Source organism: Zosterops lateralis (assembly GCF_965231275.1).
Source record: "Zosterops lateralis genome assembly, chromosome: 3".
NCBI classification, from domain to species: domain Eukaryota; kingdom Metazoa; phylum Chordata; class Aves; order Passeriformes; family Zosteropidae; genus Zosterops; species Zosterops lateralis.
In genome coordinates, this window is record NC_139764.1 from 67,344,408 (window position 1) to 67,363,668 (window position 19,261).

At 43.7% G+C, this 19,261-nt stretch overlaps 1 protein-coding gene across 4 annotated transcripts in view; it reads left to right on the top strand.

Moving 5' to 3' along the window:
- The window catches only part of FYN (FYN proto-oncogene, Src family tyrosine kinase), a 138,552-nt gene that overhangs the window by 113,572 nt on the left and 5,719 nt on the right, over positions 1 to 19,261 (top strand). For all 4 annotated transcript variants that reach the window (XM_083858451.1, XM_083858453.1, XM_083858454.1 and 1 more), the window contains 4 exons: positions 1,050 to 1,229; positions 2,990 to 3,066; positions 3,166 to 3,319; positions 11,585 to 11,716. In XM_083858451.1, the coding sequence (XP_083714577.1) occupies positions 1,050 to 1,229; positions 2,990 to 3,066; positions 3,166 to 3,319; positions 11,585 to 11,716 (543 nt within the window). The remainder of the gene's footprint in view (positions 1 to 1,049; positions 1,230 to 2,989; positions 3,067 to 3,165; positions 3,320 to 11,584; positions 11,717 to 19,261) is intronic.

Here is a 19,261-nt window from a genome sequence, read left to right on the forward strand (position 1 = left end):
CTGAAGTCATTTAGTGTTGTTCTGCCTTATGACACAGCAGCTCCCTATCTACAGATCACAATCAAAGCCATGTCAGCCCTGACTCTGGAGCAGGGTTCTGGCTAGTCTGGGCAAAGGACAACCAGAAGGCAGCAAGAAACTTAATATTTCTGCCCATTTGATTTTTTTCTTCCTTTTCCTTTCTGCACAAAAACCAAACCCCTCTCAAAAAAAAAAAAAAAAAACAAACAAACAAAAAAAAAAACAAACCACCAACCCAATACCCAGGTGAAGCCCTACCTTTTTGCAAGACGCCCTGAGTCAGCCTTCTCCAGCTCTCTCTAGGTTTTTGTGCAGGCTTTTGGGTGTTCCATAAGGCTTGGTAGGTGATGGTTGAAAAATTATGGAACTTGTCCATTTCAGTGCTGACCACAAGTAAAGAGCAAACTGAAGGGGACAGGAACACCTAATTTTCTATTATCAGCTCCTGGGGATAAAGAGGGGAAGGAAAAAGACACATTTGAGTTTAGAAACACACCTGTGTTTCTAAAATGAAATCAATTCATTATTTGTTTCTCAGGAGGTTTTTTTTTTTAGGGATTTGTTTTGGGGGTTTTTTTGTCTGACTCAGAACAAAACCAAAATGTTCAAATGTGTTGCAAATGAGAAGTTCTGGTTTAACCAGGTTTGTTGTCCAGATCTGTGACTGGAGCTGTGTTGCTGTCTGTAGCAATTACTTGCTAGCAAGGGAGTACACAAAGATGGGTTTCAGCAATCCCACGTTTCTTGCTCAGAGAAGGTTTCTGTTGAGATCACTGGAAACATTGTCTGAGTAGGACAACAGCAATTGTGCCCCAGTACCAATGGGAGTATTTTCAGTGTAACAGAAGAAGACTAAAATATGAAGGAGGTGTGGGAGGAATATAATGATAAGGCAACAGGGGAAACCAAACTTTTTTTCAAAAGCCTTATATTAAATGTCCTTGGTACTTTTTCCTTGCTTACATTAGGCATCAGACAAGAAAAAGGAGCAGAAGATATTTAATCTAACTAAGTGTCTGTGCTTGTAGGTACGTGGAATGGAAATACTAAAGTGGCTATCAAGACCCTGAAGCCTGGCACCATGTCTCCAGAATCCTTCTTAGAGGAAGCCCAAATCATGAAGAAGCTAAAACATGACAAATTGGTCCAACTTTATGCTGTGGTATCTGAAGAGCCTATCTATATTGTCACAGAGTACATGAGTAAAGGTGAAGCCAGAGCTGCTGTGCTTGATAATATTTTTTTTCTTTATTGGTGCTCCTTGGGGATACAGAGGGAGGTGCAGCAGGGTGCATGTGAGGAAGGAGAGAGGGAACAGGAAACTTGAGTCACCTCTGCCTTCAGAAGAATTACGATTTCCACTACAAACTGGGCCCAAAACCTGGGGGAAAGAGAAGTTGGTGCAGGCTAAGTGATTCCAACTGCATCAGCATCTAAACTGGCCTGACAAATGATTTCCATTTTTTAGGTTTGATGATACTGCATGCTGCTTCCCAAGATCCTAGCTTTTCCTGGCATCAGAGAGGTCTTAGGACATCTTTCTTCAGTGATTACTTGTTGGCCTAGGATTTCTGTTTTTTCATTTAGCCAATCCTGGATCTTGTCACTGCACCTCATTCTCAGATCACACTTCACTTTCAGTCCACCCCATTATCATCTTAATACATGATTTGCACATATTATTCTTTCCCTCCTCCTTTTTCCTTCACTTTCCCCTTCTCCCTTGTCTCCTCCTTAAGCTACTTAGCTGGTAACAGTGTAGTAAAATGAGAAAAACAAAACTTTTTACTCCATCAGATCTCCAGCAGGGGTGGTGAGAGCAGAGCAAAAAATCTCCTTGTTTTGGAAAAGCAAATGAACCAAATAGGAAACATAAGTTCTCACAGGGAAGTTTCATTGTACATTGGAGGATACACTCTGAAATTTTAAGTGCATTCTTTCAGTCTGTTTGGAGTTGACTTTTATTTTCCTGGCAGGTGCTTGCCCACCTCCCTCCTCAGAGGCATCCAAGCCCTGACTAACTCACACTTTAATCATACATCTCAGTGACAAGCATATGCTTTTTCCCTTTAAAAATAAAGACTTTTCAAAACCCTCTTGAAGTATGGGGTTTATTTTGGCTTACTTTACTGGTTTGTACTGTAACATTTTACATCTTTGGATCTGAGCTTGAGGCTGACGATTTATCAAGGGAGAAACGCCTAATCATCTGTCTTTTTCCTTTATTTATTAAACCAATTCTCTGACCTTATTTAAAGGAGACTGCTACATTTCTCTTTTCAGATACAAGATTAGGGCAGAAGCTATAACATCCTAGGCTCTTTTTTTAAGCAACAGGGTACTTTCTTGTTTTTCCTTGCATGGGAAAGCAATGATCTCACAACTTTTGCTAAAGTTGCTTTCACTTCATCTCTTCTTTGTCTTCTAAAATTAATGCTTCATGCTGTGTTTAGTTCTGGGTTACCTAGAGGAAGAGTACCACTAATTTCTAAGGAAAAATAGCCTTTGCTAATACTATCCCCCTTGGGCTCACCAGGCTCTGGGCTGACCTTTCTTTTGGAGCAGGTTGAGGTGGGATCTGACTTCTGCCATAACTTGTGTGGCTTGGAACTGAGCTGCTGCTTTGCAGTTAGCTGAGGCCTTTAGAGAGCAGCTGGTATGTCATTTTAAGGAGCAGTGGAAAAGTTAAGAAAGATGAACTTTTTCGTGTTGGGTCGGGAAAATTTAAAATAATTATGTTTCCTTTCCCTCCAACTCTCACTGTACTAGTGGCACATTCTTCTGCAAGCCAACCTAAAGAGTGAAGCGAGTACAATAGGAGAATTTAAGGATATTATGGGTTTTTTTGAAACTGTCCCTTGAACTTGAAACATTGCTGTCTTTAATATTGCACATATGGCTGCACCTCCATCCTGATGAGTTGTTTTCCTAACGTCTCTCTTCTGTTGTGTCCACTCTGCATTTTCAGGGAGTTTGCTAGATTTCTTAAAGGATGGAGAAGGAAGAGCTCTGAAGTTACCGAATTTGGTGGACATGGCAGCCCAGGTCTGTCTTCAGAGTATTGAGCACTGAGATGTACGTGTTTATAGCCCATGCATGTACTGAGTTTGTTTTAAATGCATGGTTTGTCTTTGCTGCTGGCAGGTGGCCGCGGGCATGGCGTACATCGAGCGGATGAATTACATACACAGAGACCTGCGCTCTGCAAACATCCTGGTGGGCAACGGCCTCATATGCAAGATTGCTGACTTTGGATTGGCAAGGCTGATTGAAGACAATGAATATACAGCCAGACAAGGTAAATACAGCAGCACTGAGTGTCGTCTTGTGACAGGGAAAGAGTGGAATATGGTTTTGAAAAGCTCTCTCTCCTGTACTTTGGGGCTGCTTTCAGTACATCCTGAATTCATACTAACTCTAGTCAGAAATTCACTGCTAAATGCATGTCCTAAAGAGAATGTTTTATTTTGTTGTCTTTTCTTTGAAAACCAAAATGAAACAAAGGTGATGAGTGAGACCACAGCTGGAAATGACAGCAAAAACAGGATCTTCATGGTGCTATAGCAAAGAGGATATTTTACTTACTGGTTATGAGAGTCTGAATGTGGTAATCCAGAAAAGTGTGTGTAGTGTATTTCTTTTGTAGTGCCTTCTAGTATTGACTAACCACTGTTATCACTCCTATAGTATTCTTACTTTCTTTATTTCAAACAGGTCAAAGAGTTGTGACTCAGTGCAATGGAGCTGCCTCTCTGAGCACTATATTTTCTCTTTCTTTCTTTCTTTCTTTCTTTCTTTCTTTCTTTCTTTCTTTCTTTCTTTCTTTCTTTTTAAAAAGTTGTTTTAATAGAAATGCCGTTTTCCAGTGCTACACAGGGTGCTGGACACAGACAACTACTGATACACTATAGAAATGTATCAAAGAGTTTTGTAGCTTTTTCTAAATAGCATGTGTGTTCAAACTGAGCCATGTCACAGGCTCTTTTTAGTTATTCTTCACAAGTCATGCTTCATTGTCAGATGTTGGTCCAAGCTGCAGAGCTACACTTTTGTTCTCTTTCTGCTGGCAGTACTTTGATAGTGCTTGCTCAATATGCGTTGGTAAACGTGACTCCATCTTTTCAGTGCCAGAGCCAAGAAGGATCCCATTAAACCCTGTTGTACCTCACCGAAAAGCACAGGCCAGCTAAGTACTTCATAATGTGCATTTACTCTCTCCTCTTGTGAGTTTCTTCTCTTGAGCAAAGGCCCTGGACCCTATCATTAATTCTTAGGAAACAGCTAGCCTCTTTCTGTGTTTTTTTCTCTAAGTGTTGACAGAAGGAGCCAGAGAGTTTCCAGCAGGCCTTGCCCTGGCCTGGGAGCAGCAGCAGCTCTCAAACTGTTCTCACCCCTCTGAGCTGCTGTCAGCAGTACCCAGACACAGGGATGTGGACCACAAGCTGCATCCACCCTAAAAGGTGCCTGCCTGCTTCACAGTCAGGCAGCAAGGCCTGATTATTTTGGTGAGGTTCTTGAAGAACCCGTGACAGATACTAATGCAGAGCCTTAACTACTATTGATTTCTGCCTGAGGGTGGGAATTGCTTCCTGTTAGAAAAAAATAGGCTTGTGTCATTTTCTCTAGAGCAGTAAGAGTGTCTGGAGAGGCTCTGGTAGACAGAAAGCTGCCTGCTTGCTGTTCCCCTCTGTAAAACAAGAAGAGTTTTCCCTGAACAAGGCAAGCAGATCCAGTCTGCAAAATGGCTTTGAAACAGTGTCCTATATTATCTCCATTTCTGCCTGGTTTGCTGCCATGTCCTTTGTTCCCTTTGGAAACCACTCAATGTATAGTTTTACATGATTAATTATTTGTTTTCATAGACAAGTATGTGACCTACTTCTGGCCAAATCTCTTCAGGCTCCTGATCCCTTGGAAATCCTATGATGACCTGTTTGCCTCTCAGTTTAAATCTCTCAGCATAGTTTTGCCCTCTTCACATGTTAAAAAAGCTGTGAAAACCTGCCTGACTGATATTGAAGAGAAGTTTAGATTTTTAAATAAAAATCACTGGATTTAGGGTGGAGAAACTTTGAGAAAAGTATAACACCAGGCTGGCAGGAAGAGGGAGCATAGCTGTGGGTATGTCCTGCCCTTTTTTTCATGGCAGAAATCACTTGTATTGAGGAAAAAGTGTCTGAGATGGGAGAACTAGTTTGGCTTTTAAGATACATTGCTGATGATCTGGATATCTGAGTCATGTTTGCCTGGCTTCATCTCCTGGTGCCAGTATGGAGAAGTCAGCCATCCTTCCCATACTTGAGGCCAATGGACAAAACTTCCTTCCCCTGACCTCTGAGTCGGGCTGAAGTCCTTCAGAGCTACAGAATTCCTTAAAAGAGAGACCCAAACAGGCATCGTGTAGAAAGGTCTTCCTACTTTCAATAATATTTTTGACCCTTTCTTAAGGAGTAGGAAGGAGTGCTTTTTTTGACCAAGTAGCACACACTCAGCTTAAATTGCAATTTACCTGGCTTCCAAGCCAGGATGAGCCTAAGACCTTTAATTTATTGAGGGAAAAACATGGGTTCTAATGCATCAATGTTGTTTTTTTTTTCCAACTAGAATTCTGGCTTGTTTAGTTAAGCTTCAGTTTGAGCAATGCTTGTTGGAGACCACAGTATCAGGAGGAAATGGTTGCCTCTGCTTGTTTCCCATGACCTATTACTTCAGCCTCCAAGGGGATGCATCTGGGGACTGCTCTGTTTATCTAGCTGACTACTGCTTCAGTGGGAATTTTGACACAGGAGGAAAGCTTGGCCAGCAGAGGGGAGGGGAACGGGGAGCACTCCAGACTGGCAGCTCCTGTGGGAGAAAGGAAATGTTTTTCCTTGCAAAATCTGAAGATTAAAGTCTCTGGTCACTCTCTTCAGCAGTCATCCTTCTTTTGGTTTAAGTGTGTTTGTACAGAGCTCATTGTTGGCGTGGGGAAGAGGTGGTTTTCTCCAGCTTTGCTTGATCTCTAACTCCCTTCCCCCACTGTCACTTTTGTCTCTGATTAAATATTTTGAAAGGAAACAGATGGGGATGCTTTGAGCCCCAGCGGGCTAGAGTGCAGGATTCCTGAACCTGTGTGGGTATTACTGAGCCTGGTGGTAATGTTTTACTGACCGGTTTATTTTCTTTTGGGTTTGAACAAAGGAGGCCTGACTGCTCCTGATTTATGAGAGGTAAATAAAAAGCAGTTCGTTGTCTGCACTGCCATTTCTCAGCAATTGTCAGGAAGGAAAGAGATGGTCATGCCACTAATGATTTAAAGTGTGTGACTAGCAGCTACACACTGCCATTAAATAATACCAAAAAAAGAAAGTTATTGGCTTGTTATGAGCATTTGGCTCCTCTTGCTTTTAGAGGAAGTGAGTAATCAAAGGGGAAAAACATGCCTGCTTAGAGTGACGCCCATTCCAAAGGCTGCACTGGGGGACTGCATTGCAGTGTGTCCCATTGCTTCTTTTGGCTGTTGGTGTTGCAACATCTTTCCCACACACAGTTTCAGGCATGGAGTCTTGCTTCCTTCCACTGGTTATGATGCTTGTGTCAGCCCTTTAAGGCAAGACTTAAAACTCCTGGTATCCTACAGGACAAAGAGAATCTTCCCATCACCTCCAGCAAGGATTTCCCACGCAGTTCTGCTATCCTTACACTGATATGGTTCACAGTTATGTGGAGTTTTGGCCGAGCATGTGGCATTTTTGTGGAAAGAGCCAGTGCTCCACAGAGTCACTGGGTTAGATGTTGCTATTCTAAGCAGCAGCAGCTGATACAAATCTAAATTTTTTTCTTAAGAAAATATTGCAGAGTTATTTTCCAGGCCATATTTCTCCTGCACACACTAGCAGCACTTGCAGTGTGCCACTCAAAGCACACACAAAACAATAAGGATCTTTCTGATGCCTTCCAGACGAGCCAGAGCTATTTTGGGAGCACTAGTATGTGTTTGTAAACTCTCAGATCATTTTTGCCTCCTTAACACTTAGAAGTAACTCCTTCCTGCCCTGCTTATAATCAAATGACACCTCTTAGTTTGATTTCCTAGAAATAGGCCGGGATTTCCACCCCCACTCCCGCTTCCAGGCTCTCTCCAGTCCCTCTGTAGGGACCTGTCCGCCAGCTGATCAGACCTGTTTTGTTGGTGACTGCCTGTACTGCAGGCTGCAGCATCCAGGGCTTTGTTCTGGCTCTGTACCTGAGCCAGCCCAGGGGAGGGCAGGGGAAAGGGCTCCTGGTTCCCAGCCAGCGGGTCCCGGGGGATCCCGATCCCCGGCAGAGGAGCTCTGCCCTGCCATGAGGAGCGGGGCCGGGTCAGGGGGAAGGGGGGCTGCAGGCAGAGAGCCAGAGGGGGGTTCAGGGCAGTCCCGCCCCCCGTTCCCTGGGGAGGGTCTGCCTGCCGAGCCCGCTCCCCATCGCTGCTGTTTGCCAGGCTTGTCATTTCATGTTCCTTCTCACAGCACACAAAATGCAATTGCACGGTCCCTCCCACACGGCGCTCACCATCGCCTGCCGGGGCTGACTCCTTTCCTGTTTCGTGCTTGCTTCAGCACTTCGTTTTTACCTTTTGCAGCTTTCCCTTTCCAGCCCCAGAAGCGGTTCAGTGCTGGACTGCATTCCCTAAATGCCAAACCCGAGCTTTTGGAGCTTGGAGCTTGGAGTCCTCCACTGGGTGGGTTTGGTTTTAAGGTACAAGAGGCAGCAGCTCTGTAGCATTTCCAGAAACAGAATCATTATCAAGCCGGCAGTGGCTCTGGGGCATGAATTTCAGAGGTTTCTACTTCATCAAGATTTAGATCTGAAAAGAAACCAAAGCTCTGAGGGATTCTTGCTTGCCTCAGAAGAAACCATGCTGAGAATTGTATCTCAAGGTCACTCAATCATCCCAGCCCCCTCTGCTCCTTCTCATCACATGGCTTGCTTATAGCCAGCAAAGAATTAAAGCAGGGCATGGATTGATTTTTCCCAAGGAAATCCTTCTGGGAGATAACCTGTGTGAATGCAGAGCTGGACAGAGGTCCCAAGAATAGAGCTGAGTCTGACAAAAATCCTCACAGGTTTGGGGGCCGGCTGCTGTAACCATAAATTGTATCAGCAGCTTTGGTTTCATGTGGTTACAAGCAGTGCAGAAACCCAAAAAAGGCTTTCCCCGGGCTGCAACGTTTCAAAAAAAATGGGGACTGAGATAAAAGCTGCAGATTAGTACCTTGTTTTGTGGCAAAGACAGGTTATCCTGACCTGATGGAGACAGTGTGCTGTTAGTGTTCATGCATGGGGTTACTGATGTGTTGGTTTGTAATAAAACAGGTTCCAGCAACAAAAATAAAGAAATCCCTCCCCCACTGACAAAAAATCTGCCTTCAGAGTAGGAGATGGGCTGCCTTGTCAGCTGGGGTAATTTGGCTTATCAGATTTATTAACATGCTTGTCAGTAATACACGTTTTATCTGATGCTGTTTAATTTGTTTGCAGCACAAAGTCAGTTTGTTTAATAAGCTTCTGAGGCCTGGGCAGAGAAAGGCAATGGGTTTTTTAATCAGTGTGTTGGGAAGAGAGTAAGCACAGGAGCTGTGTGTCCATCAGGAACCACACACAGCATCCAGCCTGTGCTAACACTCCATGTAGCTACAGCAAGCAGGAGGCTTCAGGACAGTGCTCAACACATTTGGGAATTTTTGTGCTTTCACAGCAGTGCATGTCTCTGTCTCCAGTTCCAGGCATTGAATGAGAGGCAACACCTTGGAGGGATCTCTATTAGACAGACACACACACGAGCTGTGTGTGATCTCGTTATGTTATGGCAGCGCATGTGTTGTACCTTCAGGTGACCAGCCTGGTGTGTTCTCCCTGGTCTTTGCCCCCTTTTCACTGACAGCTCTGCCATACTGGACTGCAGACTCTCTTGGGCCATCTAAGCCTCCAACATGTGTTGCAGGGTCAGAAAACCATGAGGCAGGGCTTTGCTAGCAAGCTCTCTGCCAACCTTGCATTTTTCTCCTCCCCATCTACCACTCCAAATCTGTCATCTGCACAACTGCAGAACGTGATTTTTTATATTAGTTGCTTTAGGCAGAGAATCATCCATAGCAAGGGCAACACAGAGAAGTAATGAATAGCTGCCCTGTCATTGGAAAATCCTCAGCACAGACCATTCGTCTTTCCAGCAGTGCTCATCACACCCCAGTGAGGATTGTACTGCTCTAGCTTTCAGGAAAAGGGATTTCCTGGAATTGATCCCCCTTCTCGGGGGCTTACCTTGCTTCTCATTTTCAACACGCCGCGTACTCATCTCCCAGTGACACACTGGCAGTGGGTTGAGGCAGACGAAAATACTCGGGGAATTGGCCACAAAAGAGTCTGAAAATATTTCCTTCCTCCAAGGATGAGTTGTAGGTGGTTGCTACCTTTGGATCTGAGTATGAAGCACAAGGGAATTAGAGCAGACTTGGCTAAGTTTCTCAGAAAAACACAGCTGATTAAAGAAAATTGTTGAATAATATGTGTGCAACATGTGAACAATCAAACCCCCCTGCATGGCCATCTCACACAGCACCATCTCACATAGCCTGGAGCTATTCCTTCATTCAGCTGGCAGAGGCTGTGTGTACAATCTCAGCTGCACGTAGGAGAGAGCAGTGGGACATTAGCCCTCACATTCAGGGCTGCCTGCACAGGCCCATCTAAAGGCATGCACTGCAGGCCAGGGCAACCTGACCACCAGACACAGACAGCTTGCAGTTTTTTCCAGGGATTGGCATGAGCTGTAGAGCCCCAGGATCTCGCTGCAGCTGGAGCAGCCAGTTGCCAACCCCAGGTGGCTGCTGGTGCTGCTGAAGCAGGGCCAGCTTCCAGGACAGAGGATCAAGTGATGGCAGCTTCTGCTGCAAAGGACTCATACATCAGAGCCAAGGTAAAAAGAGAAGATGTTCTGCAAACTTTGAGTCTTGTAATCTAAGATTGGCCACGCAAAGAAGTGTAAGTGAAGCAGATTGAGACCAAAGCCAAGCACCCCAGTTTAGTTCCTGCCTACATATCAACCAATGAAAATACATAAGAAACAGATTTTAAAAAGTGAACAGGCATCCAAAATCCTCTGGCACCTTTGCAAAGCTAACCAGTGATGTGCTGATGCTTAACTAGACTTAAGTTCCTGCCTTCAGGCATTAGGTATCTGAAACTTTCTCTTGCATCTTTTATCCTTTAGCAGTACATTTTCAAGCCATTTAGCAGGACTTACTTGAGGAACTGCAATACTCTTTAGGAAAAAAATGTGTTTGTACTAGAGTACTAGTCTCTCTTAGGATCATTTACATGTAGAGCAGAAAAAAAAAATTCGCACATCAAAGTTTTACTAAGTAAGGAGATGAGAATTACAGTGTTTACTTTTTACTCTTAAGTCCTGTCAGATTGGTGTGTATGGCAGAAGATACAGGACATGGAGCCCTGCACATGATGGTGGAAAAGTGCCAGCAGGGAACTCTAAAACAGTGCCATGAGTTCACTCCCTGAGAGTGATTTGTCCACGTTGTTACACTTTCACACTCCTCCTGAAAGCAAAGGGAACTTTTATGAGAGGGTGATGTGAAGTCGAAGTCAATCTGTTTCCAAATTCAAGAGTGTTTGTCACTAGGGATCAGCAATAAGCAATGCAACTCTTTTGCCTGTATGTTAATACAAGGCACCAGGGAAATGTCTGCATATTTTTTTGTACATACTATGAGTTAATTATTACCACAAGACTTTTCTTTAAAGTCATACTGAAAATATTTTCCCTAAGAAAACAGTCAGTGATTGGAAAAGCAAATAAATCAGTGTTTAAAGACTTGTTATCTTGCTATCCTTACTGCAACTGGCTCCTGCAAGCTCTGATGATGGATGAGCACATTAGAACTGCATGTATTTAAGGCACCTACAGGCTTTTCAGTGCCAGGAGCTTAAAGTACACTGTCAAGTTATAAATCACAGGCCAAAGCTGTGCCCTGACATCAAGCACTCCAAGCAACTCAAATAGCAGTATTATTTCAAAGTCCTTGCATGTTTCTAAGGAAATATTGGATTTGCTTATAATTTTTGTTTTCACCATGTTTGTTTGTTTGCATTTTGTTCAGCTTGAGCAGGCAAACTGGGAGGTACATATCCAGTATATCTCAGTTCTGTTTATATGTGCTAAGTGGTTTTGATTTGCAAATATTTGAAACACCTTGGGAGAAATTATTTCTATTATATTTGGCTTATTTGTTTTTAAAACTGGGTTGTTGGGGGTTTTTTTCATTTTATAAAATTTCAAACTTGAGTTAAAATGTCTTATTCTTCTCTTGGGATGTGGGACAAACTGAGCCCTTCCATGCTTAGTCTTTCCTGATGCCCTACATGTTCTGCCTACCTGTCCTCTCTGACTCTACTCTGTGGAGCTGTTGGTTAACACTTCTCTGCAGCTGTTTCCACCTGCATGTGTTGAAGAACTCAAGAGTCACCTGTGACCTGGTGCTTTGGTTCTGTCTCTGTTCTGGTTAAGATTCATGTATTCTCTCTTTAGGTGCAAAATTTCCCATTAAATGGACTGCGCCAGAAGCGGCTCTCTATGGAAGGTTCACAATAAAGTCAGATGTGTGGTCTTTTGGGATCCTACTGACAGAGCTGGTAACAAAAGGGAGAGTGCCATATCCAGGTAAGAAAAATGTCCTGCTTCACCTGGAAAAAGGAGTGGGAATGGGCCATATGTTTAAGCTGGAATGTTTATTTATATTCACTGAGCTCAAAGAAGAATGGCTATAATGTGTAAGCTTTGTGTATGCTTAAAAACAGTTCTGACTCAAAGCAACTTTGTGATGGTCATGATAAAAATGACAAGGGGACAATTCAACAAATTAATTTCTACTGTTTTAATTGTGCTCAATTCAACTAATATAATTTCTAGACAACTAATGAAAGCAATGTAAAATTATCATATTCTGGAGCAAATAGCTCTCCATAGTATTGCACTTACTTTAAGATACCAACAGTTAAACTCCCACAGAGGCCTTACTCCGTTTATTCTGTCAGTCTGGTTCACTGCAAGGTTTGATGACTGTCTGAATGTCTGGTACTATCACATCTCTTTTTAATAAACTCTTAAATTTCAATCCTTTCTTTTGAGATGGATGGAAAGGGAAGAAAATAGTTCTGTAATGTGCAGACCAGAGCTCATGGCAGGGTCACAGCAGGGCCAGATTCTCTGCATGGGGGAACTGGAGGCCCCATGGCTCTTTGTTGAAACCCTGCCAAGTGTCCAATGGATTAAGATTTGTAGGAGGAGGTGATTGGATCTGCATTCAGATTCAGATCTACATTCAATGCCTGAAGATTGTAGGCATTCAGGTGAAGAGGAAAGGGGTGAGGTGAAAGCCATGCATTAAGTGGAAAGGAATTTAATCCCTTTTTCTCATCAGCACAGATATTAACAGCAGGGGATGCCCTGCATTTCAAGATGCCTCTAGCTGCATTTTTAGTCTTTTTATAAAAAAAAAAAAATCTAAATACTCAACAGTCTGGCTGTGTGCACTGTAGCTGATTTAATGGAAAGTTCCCTACAGCAGTTTCAATTATCCAATCTGTGCTGTGATCAAGCAGTCAGATCCATATATCAAACTGAGCAGGAGAAGCATCAAGGTGGAGTTCAGTTTATCCTGTGGTGTCTTACACCACTTCAGAAGACTGAACTCAGCAAAACTAATCATCCAGACTTTTACCAGGAATTTCAAGTTTGCTAGCACCTAGCAGCCAGTAGCTGATATTTGAGAAGAGAATATGGGGACTGGGAAGGCATCTCATGATCAGCAGTGAACTTTGGCATGATTAACAGGGAGCAGCTTAGCAAAGGTGTGGCTGTGACAACTGAATGAGGTAGCAGAAAATATAATGGCACGTTTCTGTGGAATGGATGAGTCCCTCTGCCCAGCACTTCCCCCCATGTGGGGTGTTGCCTCCAGTCAGAGCAGCTGTGTCACCAGTCAGCACGAAAGTCTTCCTGCCGTAAGGATTCCTGGTAGTGGTGTGAGAAAGCTATGATTTCTGCAGGTTTATTGAGGGTTTAAGGAGACATGGCATGCTGTGCAAAGGTCAAAGACAGAAAAAAGATGTATAAGCTTTAGTTGATGCTGTGTTGCTCCCAGAGGGGGCAATGTTCCTGACTGGGCTGCAGGGATTCTCTAGTCACTACCAGCAGAGTGGGTGCCTGGGGGCTGTCACCAGCCAGGGCAGAGTTAAGGTGAAAATACCATTCCATGCAAAAACAGCCATTTAAACCCTATGTTCACTCACAAATCTGTAAATGGACACAGGGTTGGCCATGGCTGCAGAGGATATCTGCACTTCATAAATGTTTCTTTCCCTCACCAAAGGAGAAGGAGTCCACAGGATGTGTCTTTAAGTGCTTGCAATATATAACTTCTTGTAGGAGTCATGACAGTAATCTCAGGCATGGGCTGTGTCCTGAAATTCTGGACAGTTTTATTACGTGGCAGCTTGAGCACATCAAAGACAACTAGCAGGATCTCTCCTCTTTCAGCACTGTCCTACCCCTTCATCCTCACTACATAAAGCCCTCACATGCCAGAAGTCCTTCTGGCTCACTCTCCTCCACCTGCACTAGGAAGATACCAAGTAGCTGGAAGCAATTTTTTGTGTGTAATGTATCACTAAGTCAGCAATTTTCTGGATGGTCGTGTTCTGCCTTGGTCATACCCTGCACAGACTGTATGCCAGGGCCATTCCTTCCCACCAGGACTTCCCTGTTGCTCATCTGGGAGGTCTTAACCATTCTCATGGTCACCATCACTCCCCTCTGCCAGTTTTATGTAAGGACAGCCTGGATCTTACATTCAAATGTCCAAAGTCTTTACAGATTTCAGTCCAGTCTCATTTCCCAGACCCTGAATGGAAAAGCTTTTATAGGCCAAGGCAGCAGTGGAGGGGAACTGGGGCCTTCTCAGAAGGATCTATCTTTGCAAGTGGATTGAAAAGAGAGCTTGGACTTCCCAAGGTGACAAAGGTCTCCTGAGCTCCTTAGAAAAGGCTCTCTTTTCCCCGACATAGAAAGGACCGTCTATCTTCTGCTTCATGCTGGGAAGAGGAGGGACCCTGTGAAGGACAAGGTTTCATGAATACCTATCCCTGTCTGAGACAGAGAGTAGGGTTCAGATGTACTGACAGGGCTTTTCTTGTCACTATGCCATGGCTTGCACAAGGAGGAAAAATGGGATTTCTGTCACCCTGAGAGGCAAGACTCAGCTCTCTTCACCCAGGTAGACAAGGTGAGAGAGTGCGGTCTGTTGGGGCTGCCAGCATTTTGGTACCCAAGATAGGACACTGAAAAGTGTCAGCCTTGAAACAAAGAGGGTCATGGAGCTCTCTGTCTGCTTTAATACCCAGTTTTTTAAATAGTTGTGGGCATGTTGTCCTGATGTTCCTGCTTACAGCTTGCAGCAGGCTGGGGGGAGTGGAGAGAAGTCCTCAGACAAAGGGATTGCTCTCTTGCTTGACAAGCTCTTAGTGCCTGGAGAAATGATTTATAGCACACATCCCAGTCCTGGGATGGTACCCATGCCTGCAGGACACCATACCTCGTGCCTTCTCATGTGTGGAACCAGGCATTGTTTTAAGCTTGTGTAGAAGGCAGGAGAAGCACAATGAGTAGGGCAGAGAGGGGAAGGCAGGCAGTTTATAGGAGGGAAACAGACTGGGTGGAACAGACCTTGGCATTCTTTGTCCTACACATTTCAACCAGTTCCTGTCCTGATGCCCCATTTTGAAAGAGAGGCTGGTGCAGTGGTGAGATATATAAGCAGTAAAGATTTTGCTGGTGGAGATGAAGATCAGTCTAGAGTTTATAATGAAACCTTGCCCCAAACCCTGTAGCTCCCACAAACAAGACCAACTTTTTGGAAGGTGTCCTCATGTTCATACTTCAACCAAGCCTGTTTCTCTGTCAGTGATCATAATGGGCCACTATGATAACTAATTTATGCTCTTTTATATGCTTTCTTATCCTTTTCAGAAGGCAACAGATTAAAATAAGCAACTTTCACAGTCTTTCACACAGAGGTTCTATTTACATTCTTACAGTGGAGAAATGAAAAATAGATAGGGCCAGAGGAGGAGCCAAGCCTAAGAAATAGTCTGCTTAGTGAAGCTTTTTCAGTGTCAGTTTATTTTCTCTTTGACAAATGCCCTCCCCTAGCAATAGTTGGAGAATTTGTGGGTTTTTAACATGCTGCCTTTGGGATAGGCAAAAAATCTCAGCCACATGAAACAAGCACCTTTGACCTTGCCCCTTCTGCTTTCTGCTGCAGTTGTCACGTCAAGAGCATTTTCATTTTAAGTCTAGTGTGACAGCCACTGTCATGCTACTCCCAGTGCTGCCTCTGGCCAGGCAGGTCTTTGAGTCTGGGCTCCAAGCAGCCCTGCAGCCTTTGGGCAGCTGTATTCAGCCTCCTAATCCTTGGGAGAAGCTGGGCCATGAGTGCCAGAGAGCATGTGGTACCCAGGCCTGAGGCCAAGTACATAACAGTGAGCCAGCATAGGTAGGTGGGTGTAACATCATTGTGGCTGGTAAATAAGAGGTTAAGAAAAGATGTGTACTCACCACATAGGATAGATAAGGTCAGGTGGGTTTATTTGTAAGCAAGGAAGCTCTGCTCACAAATGCTGTAGCTCAAGGTTGCATCTGTTCATCTGTTATACTAAGCAAATAATAACTTACTTAAAAAAACAAAACCAAAGCAAAAACCAGATATTGATAGTCTAGCTTTGAGGATGAGGAGATGTTGGGGGTTTTCAGGCTTTAATTTCTAAGTGAAGTGGCATGACTTCCAGAGTTTTAAAACTTGTTCCTCCATTTCCACAGAAATAACTTGGTTTGCATTGCACTCAGTAAGAACAGCATTCAGAGGCTGTCTTCCCTTAGGAGCAGCTTTGCTGTTCCCTTCCATGCACTGTATTAGTTTGATCACTGGTCTGAAAGCATGCAGTAAGTCTGGAAGGAGCATCATTCTCAGTCTGTGTATTGGGTTTGCATGGCCAAAATATCATAGTTGGGGAAGGGGGGATGTGCCTGAGAAGAGGCTGTGACCTTGTGGGAGGCCTGTGGAGAGAGGAGCCCCTGCTGGGGCAGCCTGTCCTTGAAGGACTGTGGAGGAGTGACCCACACATGCTGTAGCAGTTTGGGGAGGACTGTTTCCCATGAGATGGAGAAGTTCATGGAGAACTATCTCCCATGTAGGGGACCCCATGCTGGAGCAGGGGAAGGACTCCTCTCCCTAAGCTGCAGGAGAAACAACCAGTGATGAGCTGACCATAACACCCATTCCCTGTCTCCCTGAACCACTAGGGGAAGAGCTAGAGCTAGGAAGGAGGGAGAGGTGTGGATAAGGTGTTTTTAAGGTCTTATTTTGCTTCTCATTATCCTGCTCTGATTTTGTTTGCAATAAATTCAACTGATCCCTCTAGTTCTACCCTGTTTTGCTGTGACACTGTTTGGCGAGTGATCTGTCCCAGTCCTTATCTCAACTCATGAACCATTTGTTATATTTTCTCTTCCCTGTCCAGCTGTGGAATGGAGTGAGAAAGAGGCTTTGGTGAGTGCTTGGCGTTCAGCCAGGGTCAACCCACTACAGTCTAAGAGAAGCAAGCAATAATAAAGTAGCCTAAAACAATCACTCTCCTCTCTGGACTTCACATGTCCCAAATTTTCTGTATAGCTCATTAGTTTGGATGCAGGGACACTCCCTAGTGACAGTAATGTTTCCTGTCTTCTGGAAGAGCAACATTGCCTAGTATTTGCACATCTAATCAAGCTCCTAAGAGCACACCAAAGTACTTTCCAGTGTTTTCTTTAGCCATGATTGGAAACTCCGCATCCTTTTTTGTCTCACAGTAACTCTTAAAGTAACTCCTAAAGTCACTGTAACTTAAAGTTCTTACAACTTTTCTAGGAAAAGCCAAGCAGTATTGCATTTCTGTCCCCAGTCTATATGGACAGTAGATTTTTATTGTACTGAGCATTAGAGTGGCCATATCCTGTGGCATCCTGAGATTATTGAAGGTTTCACTAATAAAGCCGGATGGTGGGAGGTTATTTGATTTCTGGTCTTCTCAGGGAATAAAAAGCTGATGGAAAGGCCATCTTTTGGGAACCGGATGTTTTCTTCTTGGCCAAATTGTAATTCTTGAAATATCATGAGCACAAGCTGATTTTTCATGGAATTCTACAATGATAGAATTGTCTAGTTGGAAGGCACCTCTTAAAGGTCATCTAGTCCAATCCTACAATAATCAGGGATATCTCAGGGTACTCAGAGCCCTGTCCAGCCTGAACCTGAATGTTCCTAGGGATGGGACATCCCATGACCACTCTGGGCAACCTGCTCCAGTGTTTTACCACTCTCATTGTAAAATACCTTTTTTTTCTTATACCTAATCCAAATTTAGTCTCCTTCAGGATAAAACCATTACCCCCTGTCCTATCCCAACAGGCCCTCCTAACAGGCCCCCTTGAAGTACTGAAAGGCCACAATGAGGTTTCCCCAGAGCCTTCTCTTCTCCAGGCTGAGCAATCCTGATTTTCTCATCCATTTCTCATTTCAAGGCCCTTCTCTGGACATGCTCCAACAGGTCCATGTCCTTCCTGTGCTGGGACCCCAGAGCTGGATGCAGCACCGCAGGTGGGCTCTCACCAGAGCAGAGCAGAGGGGCAGAATCCCCTCCCTTGCCCTGCTGGCCAGTCTGCTTTGGATGCAGCACAGGATACAGTTGGCTCTCTGGGCTGTGAGTGCCCATTGCCAGCTCATGTCCAGCCCCTCATCCACCAATACCCCCAAGTCCTTCTTGGCAGGGCTGCTCTCACTCTGTTCATCCTGCAGCCCAGACTGACACCAGCCGTTGCCCCAACCCAGGTGGAATAGCTGTACCCAACAAAAGAACATTGCTGAGTATTTTATTTCACAGATTTAAGGATTTTAGGATAAACTTTTAAGGGGTCTGGAAGCATACTGCAAGCAGAATGTCATTTATTATTTATTAAGAGTTGAAACTCTTGGGTATTCATTAGGAGAGAGGAGTTGTACAGACTGCTCAGATATTCTCTCTGTGATGTTAGAAGTGCAGATATGACAGACTTCTGCTATCAAAAGAGAAACACTAAAACTTGCAGGATAAGATAAGTAAGTCTATAGAATAGGTTTGTAAACATAAATAGGCTGTTTAAGAGGTAAAATGTATACCTGAAGCACTGCTATTTTTGTAAGTCTGACTAGTAATCAAACTGATTTAGAAATAAAAGTCTTTGAAATTCTGTTTATAAATTAGCAGTTCATGTCAAAACTAGCAGAATTTCTTTGGCAAATCCTAGGTGCTTCAGCCCTTGCTGGATGTATGAATTCCAGTGAGGAACATGAGGATTACTTGCTTTAGTTTCATAACTGGGGTTTACTGTGAGGGAAGGGAAAGGGGAAAGGAGAAGAGAAAAGAAGGGCATTTTCCTGGATTAAACTGTGATGAAAAAACCTGGCTTGACTCACTTTCCAGGGACAAAAAAATGACTCTGATTTCAGACAGCAATGTCTCTTTCATGTTCTTTTTTCTATCTTTTTGTTAAACAAAGGGAAGTGAAGAACTATTTATGTTTTTCCTCCCCTTTCTGTCTCCTCAGGGTTTTTCTTCCAGCACACAGTTCGTTATCAGGTTTCAGAGTGTGTTTTGCAGCACTGAGTAAAGCACTGGATAAAAATACCAAACATTTGATATCTTAGAACAACAAATCAGTTGGGAAGGAGCTTTTCTGCTGCTGTAGCTTCCATCCATGTTGTACTTAAGGATGTACTGCCAAAATAAAAGCAAAGAATGCAGTTTGTTAGTAGTTATGTATATAGGAACAGATGAGTTACCAGTAACAGTTATTTTCATAGCCTTTAATATGTCAGGGAAGCAAAGCACAGCAGTTCTCACCCTAAAACATGAGGTAATTAATCTGATTCAAAGACAAGGATCTGAAAAAGGTGCAAATTTTTGTTCAAAACACAAATTTATAAAACTAATATTGAGAACACAACGTGAACAAAATGTGCATTTTTTTTTTTCTTGTAGTATCTTGAAAACAGCAAGGCCAAAAAGTTTGAGTTGATGCTGCCTTAGGTTTGTGTCTAACAGACCATAGTATTGTTTTGTAGTCTAATGAAGA